Source organism: Pelobates fuscus, chromosome 5, assembly GCF_036172605.1.
Source record: "Pelobates fuscus isolate aPelFus1 chromosome 5, aPelFus1.pri, whole genome shotgun sequence".
NCBI classification, from domain to species: Eukaryota; Metazoa; Chordata; class Amphibia; order Anura; family Pelobatidae; genus Pelobates; species Pelobates fuscus.
Genome location: NC_086321.1, coordinates 11432667 through 11450730, shown reverse-complemented (window position 1 = coordinate 11450730; position 18064 = coordinate 11432667). Strand labels below are relative to the sequence as shown.

The following is an 18064-nucleotide window of genomic DNA, read 5'->3' as shown; positions in this document are numbered from 1 at the left end:
TCCCAGGAAATCAGCCATTACTAGTAACCAAGTACAGGAAAATGGAGTAGTGACTACAAATGGGTGCTAAATACACCAATAAAAAGAGGACAAACATTAGGTTGCCTTAAAGCAATATAATGTGTGAGATGAAGTGAAACAAAGTGTGCTTTAGTGTATATACAATGTGACTAATTAGGTGTCTGGGGAATGGATACAAGATATCTTTTTATTATTATAAGTTGTTTTATTTTGAGTTATGTTTTTTATTTTTTCCTTCATCCCACCTTCCAAAGACTGGATTGCACCAATCCTAGTTCTTTTTATATAGTGTTTTGCTCTTTCACACTAATACTGTTCAAAAAGCCACAAGTAATGCAAATAATCATCTTTATTGTATTCAATGTTCAGTGGTCACAGTAGTCAGTTGGTATGTACACTTGTGTATCTATGTCACGGGAGATCTACTGAACTCGGTGGGGGGGGGGGATCATCACATCTGGTCTCTGAACTAGTGGACATCATGATGATGAGTTGGAGAAAGAGGACGAACAGGAATTTGGGGATAAAAATTATAAAGATGGGAGGGATGATCATGAAAATGGGGATTAGGATGATGCCGTTGAGGAAGATGATGAAGAAGATGATATTGAGGACATTGAAGTTGGCAATAATCAATGGGAAGATGGTGATGACGACTAGGATAATCTGAAGGGAATCTGTAGTCAGTATATACTGGTTTTCTTTTTGCATCGTCTTCTAAGCATGGCTTTTCATATTGAGGCACAGAGGACGTGACGCACGTTGCATTGTCATGGCTACTGTGACTTGACTGATTATGAGCGAGGCTCTCAGTCTTCCCACTTCCACAAGAATCCTTGATCACTTTATCTATGTACTTGGTGGTGGGCGCCTTTCTTATCAGGAAGCCAGGATCAATCATGGGGAGATGATGAGAATATTGAGGATCCAGAAGAGAGACATGTGGTGTTGGCCTTTTATACTTTTTATCCTCATTCTCGTAGCTGAGATTAGATTCTGTCAAATCCTTTCTTCCAAATGACTTTAGTTGCATATAGACACCTGCAGGAAACAGACAATATATTTGATCTTTTTCTGTAATCTTTGTCCAGACAAGAGCAACATTACACATAGTCTGTACTTACCTGTTTCTATGTCATCACCAAAGTCTCTTCTTTTCCTGTAAATAATGAAAATTCACATTTAAATTATCAGCATCCATCAATGCACCTAGTCAACTGCCCTTACTCTGAAGCATGGTACTTTTCCAAAGCATTGTGTACATAGTATTACCTTAGAAACACAATAGTCCACATGTGATAAAATAGATATGCACTGATCAATATCTACGAAGGATCTGTTGGCTTTCAACAGGAAAGGAAAGAAAATGTGCTTTCTGCCACCTATGTTTATAAACATAAAAAATGGATCTATTTGTGTCAGGGCTGTGAGCCAAGGACCATCTGGTGGTTTATAAATCAAATTTAGTGATTGAGTGTTATTCACTAGTCTGGGAATTGACCCAAGAATCGTACTTTCAAGCACAATACAGCCGAGCTGGACAAATAGCTGAGTGGGATACATGTTCCAATTCAGCTATTTTTTCCGCCAATTTAGCAATTCCCAGTTTAGTTTCTTGTCTGCTGATCAACCCTAACACAGAGCCAACTTATTTTATGTTTCTGAGCTCTTAGTCAGTCTGGATTGATAATCAAAGACTAAAAGTGGTAAACGATGTAAGTGGCAAAAAAATTAAAACACCATTTTCCACGTTTAAGTGTCAAATGAGCAATGCTTTATAATGTGGTAAACGTGAAAAGTGCCTGGTAGTCCTCTAAGTAGTTCAAAAGAGCCTGTAAAATCGAAAAGTAATAATATTTGAATATTTCTGGCTATCACTATATCAGTTATGCCTGAACCATAACTGATAACGTACAGCCTTTAAATTAAAGCTGCTAACAGATCCATTGCTGTTTGTAGCTATAACTGTGGCAAAACAGTTTAAAAAAAAATAAAGTATTTGAGAACCCACCATTGACCCATTCAGTTTTACAGTTTGTAGCAGCTCGATGCATTGCCGTCCTCATTGGCACAAAATGTGAACAAACCCCAGAATTATTATTTATTAAACTACTTGATGACAACTCAGAGACGTGACTTGCTATCTCAATGTGTGGTAGCCTATGGGATCTGTTTTATAACCTCTTGTAAAACTGTTTAAACTGTTTTATATCACTTTCAGTGCCGCAGAGGAGAGAGGTGTATTTCCCATATCTCCACTCTGGCACAGAAAGATTAAAGGATCACTATAGTGTCAGGAAAACATAGCAGTTTTCCTGACACTATAGTGCCCTGAGGGTGCCAAATGGCATTGCATTTCCTATTTATTTCAGTATTTCAGCTTGAAACATTTACTATTTGGCATCAGGGCAAAAGTTACTACAGTCAGAAAATTTCACTTCAATTGTAAACACGTCAAACTGGTAAACTAAAACCTCCATCTCTTTATTTAACCCTGTAATGCAGTGATTTATACATATATTGTTATATATGGTGAAACACATACCTTAGCAACATACACATGGTAATCACACCTCCAATTAGAAACACAATCGGTGTAACTGCCATGACAAGAACAAAGACTGGAAATCCTAGAATTAAACAAACATGATGTTAGAAATTCACTTATTATTACAAAGTTTACAATCAGTGACAAATGTTACAAAAAGCAAATCATCGATTTTCATTCTAACAAGAAGCGTGATTTCTTGTTTTACTGTCTGGGACCTCTGCTGGTAGGACACTACAGAAACATCGAACTTTGTGTACAGGCATACCCCGCTTTGCGGACCCTCACTTTGCGTACACTCGTGAGTACGGACATACCCACGAGTGTGCGTTAAAGTGCCTCGCGAGAACGGACATTCAGCCGCCGCACAGCCGCAGTATGGCCGAAGAGGCGGAGCTGATGCACGGAGTCCCCGTGCAAGCTTTGCAGCGAGCCTCTATGTTAATACAGGCTGAAATTGTCTAAATACAGTTCAGTATTTAAATACACAGCACCATCTGTTGTTACAGCTGAAAAAACAGTTACAGGAGTAGTCTCATACACAGCGCCATCTGTTGGTTGAGCAATGTTTAACCAGTTATGGGTCTGTTGACAGCATTACAAGCCGTTCTTACTCTTATGAAATAAAGGTAAGTATACTGTACAGTTCTTTCCGTAGTCATTCTCAACTTGAGTCACAGCTCATTACAAACTTTCCCAAGCTTTCGAATGAGAGACATGTGGAATAAAACAATGTACAGTATAAGGCTTTTTGGTTTATACAAACAGTGTACATTCACTTCTGAATACATTTTGGATATCCCTGAAGGACACAGAAATTGACAATATTTTTGAATGCAAAAGCTTTCAACATGACCCTAACACGTTACAGCATTACTGTCCAGTACTAATGGTTCCCTGAGGAACTTGAAATTGATCATTGAAATGTATTTTAGTTATCAATGCATTATTTATATCAGTTATTCCTGTAAATGACTATCGCAATGCAGTACATGCATTGGGAAGTGAATAAAGGTATTGCTTCACTTTAAGTACATTTTCGTTTTACATACATGCTCTGGTCCCATTGTGTACTTAGACGTGGGGTATGCCTGTATTAAGTCCTCCTGAACATCTGGCTTCTTGGAACTAAGTTTTGGAATGAACAAGTCCACGTGCTCTTTATGAAATCTTTTGTTCTTTTATAAAGCCAGGCCTGTGGCTGGTAACTATTATTTGTCGTGCTCATTTAAAAGGAAAACTGTGATATCCGAACACTAATGTGAGATCCTCACCTGCTTTGTTTTCATCAGTAGCTATCTGGTCTTTGGTGAACTCTCCCATTTTTGTATCTGTCCATGTGGGACGCGTAGATGAAATGTATCCTGCAGAGGAGAAGATCAAGTAAATAACTGTTTTGCCTGCTTTCTCTACTTCCCAGTTAAATCATCAATGCAGGATGAAAACAGATATTATCAGACTCTCTCATTTAAATGAGTTACCTTTATTGACACACTCTGTGAGAGAACCCGAGCCATTGCTGATAGCATGCACAGAATTGAGCGATCCAAGTATATAACTCCATGTGTAGAACTTCCCATGGATGCTATCAACTTGTTCAGTAGTTCCATCAATGTGGCCCAATTAATGGAACTGCTGCCAAGAGCTAAACTACATTGTACCGGAGCTCCCTGTACCCTGACTGGGTATCTCTGCCAAGGACCGCTTCCTAGCTGGAACAAGGTAAAACCCCAGCGCTTCTGCCCCAGTCGCTGTGGCTTGACTGGGGTCCTCCTAGAGCAGGATAGGAGACTAGCTCTATTCCTTCCCAAGGACTGGACGACACACGGTCCTGGGAGCTCTAGTCCTTATAAGGACTTTCACCGCCGAATCCTCCAAGAGCTGGAACAAGGTGCTAAGCAGTGATTATAGCCCTTCACCTCCCAGTAACTAGACGACACATAGTTCTGGGAGTCAACTTGTTTAATGCATCCAAACACAGCCAATCTCTAGGCCTGGGAGAGAATTGCGTTAAAGATCGGTAAGCTAATTATCTCCCAGGAACAGAGAGGCAAACCTAAACATTTAAACCATAAAAATACCCCAAAACATAATAAAAACATAAAATAACCCCACAAATAATACATTGTTAAATAACCCATGCAGTGTAGGGGAAACACCACCGTGTTAAAGTTCTGACCGGCCGCACACGTGGTCCTATGCCCCAAATAGTTTCAGGGCATTTGGTGCTTTTGCCAGTCAGCTCTTGAGCTCCTGAGGCTGCAATACGGGATGGTCCGTCTGGCTCTTAGGTAGCATTTGTTCCCTTTAGTCTGAGGCACCTTCCCTCCAAAAAGCGCTCTCTTGGCAGATTTCAAAGTGGTTCAAAACTGCGATCCAAGTTGTCTGGGAAACCATTCCATAACATTCGTGGCTAAGTCCCCCTGAGGTGACCGAGAACCCATGAAGTTCCCACTGTGCAGTTATAATCAGATTGTCTAAGAGAAACCATCTGATTGGTGCAGCGTAGCGTTTTGCTGCACATTTGCACTAGCCCCCCATTGCTTTCCTATGGAAATTAGAGCTCCATTGAGGAAAGCAGAGCTACGAGGGAGAAATTATAAATAAAAAGCCTTTGTTTACCCTGGCAGTGCTGCCCTGGCCACCTAAGCTGTGACTGGGACAATACACTGCTAGGAATACATACTGTATACATATAGTTATATATATTCCTAGCGTTACCGTGTTTCTTTAAGATCAGTATCTTATTTTTTATTTTACATTTTGTAATGCAGTATTTATATAAAGATTAAACATTGTCCACATGCAGCTTAGAGTGTCTCTTTAAGCACATTTTACGGGCATTAACAAGGTATTTTTCTTACCCGGATTGTTGAACATAAACTGGACATTTGAATCGGAGACACTGCAAAAACATAAATCAAATTAAAAAAGCTCCTTTTAGAATTGAGGTAGGTAACAAATCCTTTATTATAGCAGGACAGGTCTGGCACAAGCATCAAAATAAACTACAGGGAGTGCTTTGCTGTTATTTTCAGATATTTAAAAGCATTGTCCAGCAGTAATAAGTTCAATTAAATAAATAAACTCAATCCTCACGTGTGTCATCATACAAACCCGTATATTTAAACCTCTCTTTTTAAGGGGTTAATATAAATGAACTTGATTTGACAGCCCTCTAGTTATGAAATATATATGGATTGTGTCCCTGTAGCATGAACATATGGGCTATGATGAACATGGAGGATTCTATAGCCCACATTAGGTCTCTTAGGGTAGCCGGGCCGGCTTCTCCGGCTAATCAATCACACACAACCAATCAGTGAGAAGCTAGCATCACCTGTCCAATAGGAATTTTACAATCTGCTCTAAATAAGGATATTGTGTATAAATAATCATTTATTTAATAGCACAATAATTCCAACTTACCCTTTTGGCAAAATCTGACTGGTCACCATCCCTTTGAATTGGAATGTGCGTTGTAATCGAGTTATAAGAACCTGACCGCCCAGATTGTCTGCGATAACGCCAGCATGGACAGCCGATTTGCAAACGAAGGACGACTGCAAAGAAATACAAAGAGAAAGCGTAATATCTGTCAAATGTATTAACGTCTGTAATATTAACACAGATTGGTAGTAAACAAGCACTTAGATGCCTTGAAATGAAGTCAGTTTATTAGTACGTATTGATACTTGGATCCCTCCTGTAATCTGTGTGATGTGTTAGTTTGGGTAATTAAAGTAACTAATCCCTCACATAACTGGCATTTTATGGGAAAGATCATATTTTGAAATTCTATATCGCACAGTGTAATATCACACCGCGTAGTATGCGATAGCTGTAATTCCCACTGAGATACTGTGAATGACACTGCTGGGCTGCCTGGAGTGATGAGAGTTAGATCAGCTGATGACAATAATTCTTTCTTATTACTACGCGAGGTAAAACTGATGTAGATCATTTGTTTCTGTTGACAATTTATCAGTTTTCAGGAAAATAATAATAATGTCTGGAACAGCCTACATTTTCTAAAACAGATATTTGTTCCATGGCCTGCGTGCGGAGAGCTGCTTTCTCTCATTGGGAAGAGGGTAATGAAGCTCCTCTACCGCGGTCCACAATCCCACTTAACGCAGAGTGACAGGTGGAAGAAGGAAGGTCTGTGACCCAGGACGGACTCGCCCCCCCCCCCCCACTGCTTATTAGTGACTGCTCCGCACCCGGGGTTCTATACTATTCACAGATATATTACAGCTAAAGCAGGGTCAACTTCCTCTTTACAAATATCAATGGTGTCCCTATCTAGACTTAATTCATTGACCGAGTGTGCCAGCTGACATTTTCAGCCAATGAATTCCATTCAAAAAAGCACCGCGTTGAGATCACTATTTATAGAAATGTTCACTTTATTGATATCTGTGTAGACCTGGGTGTCTATCTAACCATGTGAAAATAATCTAAATCGTAACGATGGCACAGCACAAGGAGACTCCCAACATAAGGACTATAATGGGCTGTGGTGGTTATGGTGTTAGAGTGCCCTTGTAGAAATGTTTAGTGCTATTCTATTGGTGATGTTTTTTCTCATGATAGTCCCCAAAGGTTAGTCACGCTCCCCACCAACTTCCATCGTACACAAACTCCACAAGCGAGGGGACTTTACACAGGACCCAGTCACTGTCAGATGGAACTATGGGCAGGGATTACCACTAATGCTTTGATTTAATACTTTGCCCAATAGAAAATGTGCACTAGGAAGAAATGTTCGCACAGCTCAGTTTACACACCTCTTGGTATCCATTAGTCACATCTCCAAATACGTTTCCAGCTACATCCCAGCAGCCGGCTGGACAATAGTTACTGAAATTGTAGAAATAATGTTATTGTTTATAAAATGCTAACTTACTCCGCAGTGCTGTACAAAGGGTAATCAAAACACAGAAGAAGAGATTACGTTTAATACTCGTACTATACACCGGTATGTTATCACACTGACATATTGAATTCTAATTCAGATTCCCCAATTCACATACACTCTCCGCTCAGCTGATTTACTGCCTGAATTTTAAAGGTTGATTGACGATTCACCTCAGTTCAATGTTGGTGAATAATTCCCTGCATTTACCATAATTTTCTCATAAAACAAATTCTTGTAAAGCAGGCTTGCCCAACAGGTAGATCCCCAGATGTTGTAGAACTACAACTACCATGATGCTTTGTCATTGTAAATGCATTCTAAAGGCATGCAACGCATCATGGGAGTTGTAGTTTTACAACATCTGGGGATCTGGGTTGGGTAGCCCTGTTGTAAAGTATTAGATAAGCGTAGTTTTTTTTATTGGACATTTTTGGAGTGTCAAGCTTTCAGGAGATCCCCTCTTTGTCAAGCATAAAGTCTAAAGACAGGGATCTCAGAACGCTTGTTGCAGACCAATAGAAAGGTATTACAATATTCTATGATCACATTTTATTTAACATCAACATGTTCTATGAAGGTATAATTAGCCAAATCAAGCGTACCTGAACTCTGGGTCTTCTTTATAGTCACAGCGAGTCAAGCAGGTAATGAAATCTATCAATAAAAAACAGGAGCAGGGTGAGATTCCTGCACACGTATTTTAACACCTTAAGAGCCGTATTTATTTAAAACGAATTAACTGGCAGCATTCTATAGCAGTAAGAGCCATAGCCGAGAGATCAAACACGGGTCACATTTCTCCGCAGGTAATGTAACAGTAGTGTTCATGCCTGCAGAGTATGGTCAATCTTGAAGCTACTGTCAAAGAATTATGAATTTAATGCTCTCACTGTCAGTGACGGACAATATTGACAGGACATGTACAAAGGAGCCCCGAGACACAAACTGAATCCTTCGTAACACACATTCACAGTTTAGTAGACACAGTACCTGGATGATCACTGCTGGCATAATTAATCAGAAATCCTCGGCCAGACACGTGGAGGCCACTTTCAAAACGAATGGTGGCAGTATTATCATCTAAGAAAATGTCCGTCTTTGCCTTGCTCAGATCTCCACTGTAACTCACTGAAATAATATATGGAAGTGTCAGTAGCTTAGAGATGCAGAATATCATTTGTATTTTATATGTATGGATAGCGTCTGTAATAAACTGTATTCTATAATGCTGCTGATCACGTCTGGTACTTAATCCTAATCTGAAAAAATGATTTCCAATGAACTGTGACAATTTTATAAAACCAGTACATGTTCCAAATCCCCAGCATTTGCTTTCCATCCCACCATACTGTAGAATTAATAGAGACTCACCATATTCCTCAGTGGATGAACCCTTGTAGATTTTCAGAGATGCAGAGTCAATATCCAGGTCCAAATCAGCCACTTTGATGTACAGCTGTTTACCGCTCTGCACTCTGATGGTAATCTGGCAAACTGAGTGGTCGGGGTATGTTTCAGGGTAGTTCTTTGATGTAAGAGTTCCACCCTCATCATTCATGACCACGTGGCCACATCCATCCACTGTAGGAAACAGAGAAATGTCCCTTGTGAAAAAAATAATGAATATCCGAGGTGTCACCCTGTAATGGACAAGGTGTATACTGCGCACTTATAAATAATACAGACTCACATAACAATATTGTCCATGTATGGTGTATTTTTTTACAGGATCCTGGGAATGACCATAAACCATCACCAAGGTCTACTAGACACATCATTTTTTAACCAGCAACGTGGGACACTGAGAGGGTTATTCACTAACCAAACTGTAGCCAAATTAAATCCAAATGGCATAATTCAGCCTAAAATGCCTGATCTGGAAATTGTTACATACTGTGACCAATGTCCAGATTTAGGAATGGCCTCGTACTGGATGGTTATGCCCCGTTCGTTACGCGATTCGGATGTTAGTAAGTAGACCAGATAACATTATCCCAACACCAGTCAAATCAGATAGTAGCACAGGTATCACACAATCTGTATGTTCGCTGCCCGCATACTCAGCATAAAGGCCATAGGAGAAGCCCAATTCCAGGTAAATCGGTGCTGGTTAAATCATGTTCTCTCTCAGCATTGAGCTGAACAGCATAGCAAAGCGACCAGTACTCACCCAACGTTTCTGCCAGTAGTGATAGAGGGGCACCTAGCAGGAGCCCAATGAAAGACAATAATCCAGCCATTAGGCTGTACTGTGCTGTCTCAGTCCTTAGTCCTGTGAATAACAGTGCTTCCTAATTATTATTATAAGTAATTATCGCTAATATCTTAGCAATGCCTGAATGTTCACCAGCAGTTCGATATATGTCTTAATATCAAAAAGCTCCTTCAGAATGGCGAGTAATTATAGTGATGAGATAGATATTACATCATCACAGTAATGTCATAATGCACTGGTCAGGGCACTGTATCTTAAGTCATTAACACACAAAATACCCCTAACCATTGTTATTAACCCCTTAAGGACAGAGCTTCAGAAGCTTGACTTATGCTTAATGACACAAGCAATTTTTGCATTTTCTTGCTGTTTGCGTTCAACTGCAATTTTCATCTCTCTCATTTATTGCACCGACACATATTATATACTGTTTTTTAAAGGACAGAAAGGGCTTTAATTTGATATAACATATAAATATATAAATGCTTACTTATTATAAAAAAATACAGAAAAATGCAAAAAAAATGAAAAATATTGTTTTTTTTACAGTTTTTGCAATCATAATGTGTGCATAATTAGTGCAGGTTAAGGAAAGTAATTAAAAATAAATTCATTTATTTGTTCTGATTTACAGAATATATAATGTGTCTGGGATTTTAAGTTTGTTTTGGTAGTTACAGGTCACAAAGCACAAGGAGTAAAATAAAATTTTAATATGGAGCGATTTTAGAATTTGGTATGTTTGTCTTGTAAGCTTAATAGCCATAAAAGAAAACAAAATTGCCACACAAAAGTATATATTTATATAAAGTAGACATCACAGGCTATTTACCTAAGGTTGTTTTGACACTTTCTACGTAGCCATTTTACCGCCAACCTCTGCTAAATATTGGAGTAAAATTGTGTTTTTGGGGGGTTTTCGCACACAAACGTATAACAAAGAACTTCTCATGTGTATTTTGTAAAGTTGTTGTGTGCTATTCCTGTACAAAGTTTTATTATGTGTTCAGTTACTTCTGCTGAGTACAACGGTACCCCCATTGTATGTCTTTGGCACTATTTTGTGAAGCTACAGTGCCATATAGGAGACCTGTCCTTTTCAGTATTCACAGTAGAATTTTGAGAGACGGATATAATGAGCCTATGCTTCCATTTGGGGTATTATAACAGTTTGACTGTTCAAAACCCCCACAAAGGCCTACCATTTGTAAAAGTAGACACTCCAGGGTATCTCATAAGGTGCATATTGTGCCTTAACATGCCCCCATTTTTTTACCATTACATGCCAAAGTATGTGGTAAAAAATTATTGTGTGCATTTTTTACATACGGATTGCATTTTTGCTGGGCATTTTGTATATTTCATATGTGCCACTAAGTTCAAACTCCCCAAATTATGCTCAGCTAAGTCTTCTGAGTAAAAGGACACCCCCATTGTATGTCTATGGCACTATTTCGTGAAGCTACAGTGCCATACAGGAGACCTGTCCTTTTCAGTATTCACAGTAGAATTTTGAGAGACGGATTTAATGAGCCTATGCTTCCATTGGGCTTTACAGATCGATTTAGCGCGTTTTTTTTGGTAACTATTATAACAGTTTGACTGTTCAAAAACCCCCACAAAGGCCTACCATTTGTAAAAGTAGACACTCCAGGGTATCTCATAAGGTGCATATTGTGCCTTAACATGCCCCCATTTTTTTACCATTACATGCCAAAGTATGTGGTAAAAAATAATTTTGTGCATTTTTTACATACGGATTGCATTTTTGCTGGGCATTTTGTATATTTCATATGTGCCACTAAGTTCAAACCCCCCAAATTTTGCTCAGCTAAGTCTTCTGAGTAAAAGGACACCCCCATTGTATGTCTATGGCACTATTTCGTGAAGCTACAGTGCCATACAGGAGACCTGTCCTTTTCAGTATTCACAGTTGAGTACCATTTGTAAAAGTAGACACTCCAGGGTATCTCATAAGGTGCATATTGTGCCTTAACATGCCCCCATTTTTTTACCATTACATTATTATTTATTATTTAAATTATTTAAAAAAATAATTTTGTGCATTTTTTGACATACGGATTGCATTTTTGCTGGGCATTTTGTATATTTCATATGTGCCACTAAGTTCAAAACCTTCAAATTATGCTCAGCTAAGTCTTCTGAGTAAAAAGACATCCCCAATGAATGTCTTTGGCACTATTTTGTGAAGCTACAGTGGCATATTGGAGACCAAGCCATATCAGTTTTTACAGAACTTTGAATTTTGACGCTGGACCTATGTGCAATTTCCAAGCATCTTCGTAAGTTTTAAATTCAAACTACCCCACAAAGGCCTACCATTTCTTAAAGTAGACACCCCAGGGTATTTCAAAAGGCATATTTTGAACCTTAGCGTGGGATAATTTTTCCGCTAGCTTGTACCAGGTGTAGTGGTAATAAGCGTTTTTTCTGCCTTTTTGACACACAAAGTGAGTTTGCACAGTATATTTTGCAAACCTTATGTGTACCACCACTCTATAATACTTTATATGTTGCTCAGCTATGTCGGCTGAGTACAAAAATACCCCCGTATGTACCTTTGCCAGGTATATGTGGACATCGGAGGGGCACATTTGGGACACAGCCATTCCATTTTTTTCAAACTTTAAATTTTTACGCTGTGCCCATGTCCCATTTTAGAGTATTTTACCAGGCTATATAATCCAAATACCCCATAAAGCCATACCATTTCTTAAAGAAGACATCCCAGGGTATTTCAAAAGGCATATTTTGAACCTTAGCGTGGGATCATTTTTCCGCTAGCTTGTACCAGGTGTAGTGGTAATGAGCGTTATTAAATGTATTTTTTTACTTTTTAAAACTTTTTTACTTTTTAAAACTATTTTTTAAACTTTTGTTTTGCTTATTCATTTTTTTAAAGTTTCCTAAACTTTCGTAAAACTTTTTTTTACAGATTTAACATTTTTCTAAGCTTTTTCTTTTACCGTTAACCCCTAACTAGCAGTAAGCAGCACTAACAGTAAATTCCCCATTTTCCCATAACTCCCACCCACCCCAGCTAGCAAAATATTTAATTATACAATATTTAAATTAGTTAATTAAATTAATTTAACCCCTGAGTGTTAAAAAATAAATAAAAGTTAATCGTCAGGGGTTAAAAAAAAATTAGATCACAGTATAATACTGCGATCTGTATTTTGATCACTGTAGGCAGTGATAGACTGGCAGGCAAGGGGGTAATTTGTATTTGGACTGGGTAAAGGGTTTATTTTTTTTATTTTTTACTTAAACGTTATTAAAACTTTTTTTTTTACTTAATTTTTTAACTTTTTAAAGCTTATTTTAAAACTTTTTTTAACGTTAACCCCTAGTTAGCCTAACACTAAATCCCCCAATTCCCCACTAACTTCCACCCTCCCCAGCTAGCTAAATTTATAATTTTAAAATATTTAAATTAATTAATAAAATAAATTTAACCCCTGAGGGTTAAAAAAAAAAAAAGAATTAACCCTCAGGGGTTAAAAAAAAAATCAGATCATATTAAAATTTAATCCCTGCCAATTGATCACTGTAGTCAGTGATCAATTGGCAGGGAAGGGGTTAATTTTTTATTAACATGGGTAAAGGGGGGTGGGATTTTAATTTAACTTTTTTTTTTAACACCAGGGGGCAGGATCACTGAAGATCCGTCTCCCTGCACTTCACACTGAACCCGGAAGTGCAGGGAGGCGGAGGTGAGTATACAGAGCACATGTGCCCGCTCTGACATGCTGTCAGAGCGGGCACATGAGCTGGGACAGCCCGATCCGGTGCTCCCGGTCTGCCTCTAATGCAGAGGCAGACCGGAGCACCATTAACCCCACGATCGCCGCGATTGCGGCGATCTGGGGTTAATTTTACCGCGTGACGGACGAGGTCCGTCACCCGTCGTTAAGGGCATCCCCAGGATGACGGACCTCGTCCGTCACCCGTCGTGAAGGGGTTAATATTCTAGCCTAATGTAGACACTGGAGAGGCTATAGAATGCAACTCCCATCACTCTCCAGCCAATATGGGGCATATAAGTTATCACAGTGTATGAATAACAATAAATACATGGTTTAAAGGCAAATTACAAAATATAGTCCGGGTAGATCTCTAAAAAAGAAACAGTATGCGATATAAATTAGTTAAAAGACACAAAGTAAATAGGACACCTATCTAGGGGGAGCATATAAGTCAACGCAGTATAGCTAATTTTCTTTTCCTCAGTTTCTCAGGACATTTGAAACCATTTTTGAACATTTTTCTCCTATAACATTTTTTATTATGTATGTTGTAGTAGTTATAGTACTTGTAGTGTCCCTTTAAATGTTCAGATTCTTGGGGGGCTGACAAATACCCCAGGTACGCACCTACTCGGTAACAGAAACAACTTGATATAAAGCTACGGGTAAATTAAATCAGGTACACTGTACTCCCTCCTACAGCCCAATGCACTGACCACTGCTTCGCTCCAGTAAACGCCCTGCTACATTTACAGTCCATTGTACATCGCTACACTACATTCAGAGACATTTACACTTTTTCTCCAAATTGTATACCTTACTAACTATTGAAACAAGCTGAAACTATGTAATTAATTTAGACATATAACATTATCCTAATGGTAGTCAAACTAGATAATAGTACAAGTATCACACAATCTGCACACGTACTCCACAAGCACTTACCCAGTGTTTCTGCCAGCAGTAATACTGGGGTACATAGCAGGAGCCCAACGAAAGGCAATAATCCAGCCATCAGGCTGCCCTGTGCTGCCTCGGTACTTAGTCCTGCGAAAAGTAGCGCCCTCTAATGTCCAATTTCAGGTAAAGATTAGGTATGAAAACAAGAACGTTCTCGAGCAATTTGATATATATCTTAATATCAAAACAGCTCTTTCACAATGGTGAGTAATTCTAGTGATGAGATATGGTTATTACATCATCACAATGATGTCATAATGCACTGGTCAGCACAGCACACAATATAGAGGTGTATATCCTGCACTGTAACCTTGACTTATTCCCACAAAGAATACCTCTAACCATCATGGTTAGTCTCCTAATTTAATGTTTACACTAGAGATACTACAGAATGCAACTTCCATCACTCTCCAGTCATTATGGAGCATATATGTTATCACACTATATTATAGACTCTTAAAATATCAGGCCACTTACTAACTCTGAACTCAATGAGTGATTTCTTATTTTAGGGCCCTGTCCATGTGTAAAATTCCAACCAGGAAAATACAATACAATATGGACAACAGGGGACAAAAACGATGAAGTAGTATTTTCAGATAGTTGGTGAGGTAAATAAAAGGAAAAGCACTTACACTTTTTTGGTGTTAGTAATTAGCTCCAAATATATGCGCTCGGGAGGTATAATCCCCGATTATGGATCTGTGGAATATCTTGATCTTGCGTGCGGTAGTCTTTCCGGTTAATGTTTCGTCGCTGGTGTGGTATGAGCTCCCTATCTCGAGGTATTCAGCATTTGCGCTTGTCAGTGCCCAGGAGTATAGCAGCAAAGGGTCACCAGGATATTCAACATATATAAAAGAATAAAATATATACAGTGATCTCTGTAGTAAAATAAATAAAGGTGATAAAAGGAGATATACTCACTAGTGGAGAGCATCAATGGGTTTTGCCGAATCCTTATAGCTTGGGTGGTATGTTCCCCCCCAAGGAATCGGATGTCAGAATCTTCTGGATGATATAGATTTCTTTTATGCAAACCAATAAGTTTGAATGACTATCTGTTCTTGTCCAAATTAGAAATAATAAAGTTGCGTGCACGCAGAAGTAATTTCACACTGAGACACAGGGTTCAGGTTAATGAAAGCACTTCAGGAAATTTAATGGCAAGAGCCCAGAAAATGGGTGCGCAGACCCTTATAAAGGCATTATTACATCACTACAGAATTCAAGATAACATAGAATTATAAATCAGTAATTGGTTAAGTGTTAAGTGGTTCATTCAAATGCCCTCCCTACTGGGTGTGCCATCTTATGTCATTACTGTCGTCATGAAGTTCTCCTCCAGATTCCAGCACCATCTTGTTAGCACGAGGAGTTCACTCGATGGGAGGGGGGCTTTGGCAGCCATTTTGAGTGGTTAGCACGTTAGTCTCAAGGTTAGATTCTCAAGGCTTTTAGTAACTTCACATTTTATTAAGACTAGCTGCTACAATGTTTCACTCAGCAGGAACCTAACATTTCCTGCTGACACACAATTTCTATGAACAAAGCATTCTTATAAAACTATGAGAGCATGAGAAAGAAATATAAGGGTATAGATTTAAAGGGGCCTAATAATTCTACAACAGTCCCCCCTTAAAATGTTAATTACTAAAAGATAAAACTTTATTTGTTAATACCGGAAGACTTGTTAGCCCAAAGACACAGAAACCCTGTGGCCGCTAGCTTGGTGTTAGTGCAAAGTGCAGTCGGATGTAATAAATATAGTACAAAATATCATTAGCAGTGATGGTTGTGGACTCAACCCTCGTCTTTTACTGTGAAATCATCTGGTACCCCCCTTGGCACACCTATGGCATCAATATATATATATGAAGGCTTGGCCTGTAGTTGTGGGAGTGGCTTGGTTTCCCTACGGTCAATAACGATCAATAACGATACTACACACAAAATTATATATATTTTTTTCCCTCTCTCCCCTCTCTCTTTCTCTTATTATATATACCTAAAATTATGCTACACCTTAATTGTGATTTCTGACATCTTCCCACAGGTTTCTTTATCAGAAGTTATATTAAGAATTGGGCACTTGAGTCGGTACCATTTATACTTTATTTATAGGTTGGTAATATTGTCATATGATTTATGTAATGGCCATATAACATATGATATTAGGTTAAAAATATTATTTACTCTCCTAGGCTTAGTCAGCAGAACGGTAGCTTTTACAAGCAAGAAGCCGGTTTCTCTCGGTTATATCTCCTCCGCCAACATCCGATTTGCGCATGTGGAGAATTTTCCTCACTTCTTGGAACGGGCGTGCCATGTTTATACCACCTCACTCAGACACTTCACCTACACTATGGACAGACGCTGCAGCAAGCACAGGGTTCGCAGCCATATGGGGAGGCCAATGGCTTGGGGGGCCATGGCCAACTGAGGTCAAGTCACTCACAAATTTCACAGAGACCTCAGCTTTATTTGAGTTGTACCCAATTGTGGCAGCGGCCGTTACCTGGGGCCACCAGTGGTCCGGTCACACGGTTTGGTGCTATTCTGACAATATGGCTACTTGCCATATTGTCAATAAAGGGCGGTCATCATCCCTGGTAATTATGAGGCTCTTGAGACGACTCACATGGGTAGCAGCCACTTGTCAATTCTTTCTAACATGTTTTCACGTTCCAGGGTGCACAAACATCACTTGTCTCGATTTCGTTTTCAGGAATTCTTCACGACACTACCCACCGCCTCCAGACGGGCAACTCCAGACCCACTTTTCACAGACATGATAATGGATTAAAAGCTTTGTTAAATCACGCACGTCACATTTCTCACCTGGCACTTTCTGTAAATACAAGAAACACTTACGACAGAGCATTTCACATATTCAGGAAATTCATCACTGATTTTCACATTCACGATATGTTCACGATAGAATCAATATTGGGTTTCACTTCTTTTTGCCACATCAACCTAAAACTATCATTTAACACTATTAAACTATACCTCACGGGAATTCAACACCACATGCTTATTCAACAACCCAAAGCCACCAGTTTCCTGTCCTCATATCAAATCAAGACAGTTCTTAGAGGCATTAAAAAATTAGACACACATGTCCCCGCAAAACGACTACCTATAGATAACCATATATTTTATGCACTAGTCAACTTGTTAGATTCCTCCCCTTTTGAGCCCAGGACAAACACGGTAATAAAGACAGCCATATATCTAGCTTTTTATGGATTCCTCCGTCCCAACGAATTCACAACTAGGACTATTACGACCACCGATTACTTAAGAACCATGGACTTGGAGAAACAAAACGACCATTACCTACTCATACTTAAACACTCAAAAACCAGCACCATGGGTCATACCGTTACGATCCCCTTGTACCCTACTCATAACAAATGGTGCCCGGTACAAAATGTTGACAATTATCTGCAATCACTCCACAAACAACCATTACAACCTTTGCTAGAACTGCACGGTAACGTTCTTACTACAGCAAGGTTTATGCTCTATGTAAGACTGCTGCTGACTAGACTCGGCTTGAACCCTAGTCAATTTTCAGGTCATTCTTTTCGAATCGGGGCAGCATCTACAGCCTCTGCTAACCA

General features: G+C 39.1%; 1 protein-coding gene across 1 annotated transcript; it reads right to left on the bottom strand.

Annotated features, from left to right (window-relative positions):
• Positions 1-490: 490 nt before the first annotated feature.
• Positions 491-17017, bottom strand: LOC134611986 (discoidin, CUB and LCCL domain-containing protein 1-like). The gene is made up of 11 exons (XM_063456367.1): positions 16954-17017; positions 8862-9071; positions 8481-8618; positions 8093-8144; positions 7360-7432; positions 5999-6132; positions 5434-5474; positions 3844-3933; positions 2567-2651; positions 1146-1180; positions 491-1062 (listed from the first exon to the last, which is right to left on the bottom strand). The coding sequence occupies exons 1-11, from the start codon at positions 17015-17017 to the stop codon at positions 491-493; spliced, it is 1494 nt and encodes a 497-aa protein (XP_063312437.1).
• Positions 17018-18064: the final 1047 nt, after the last annotated feature.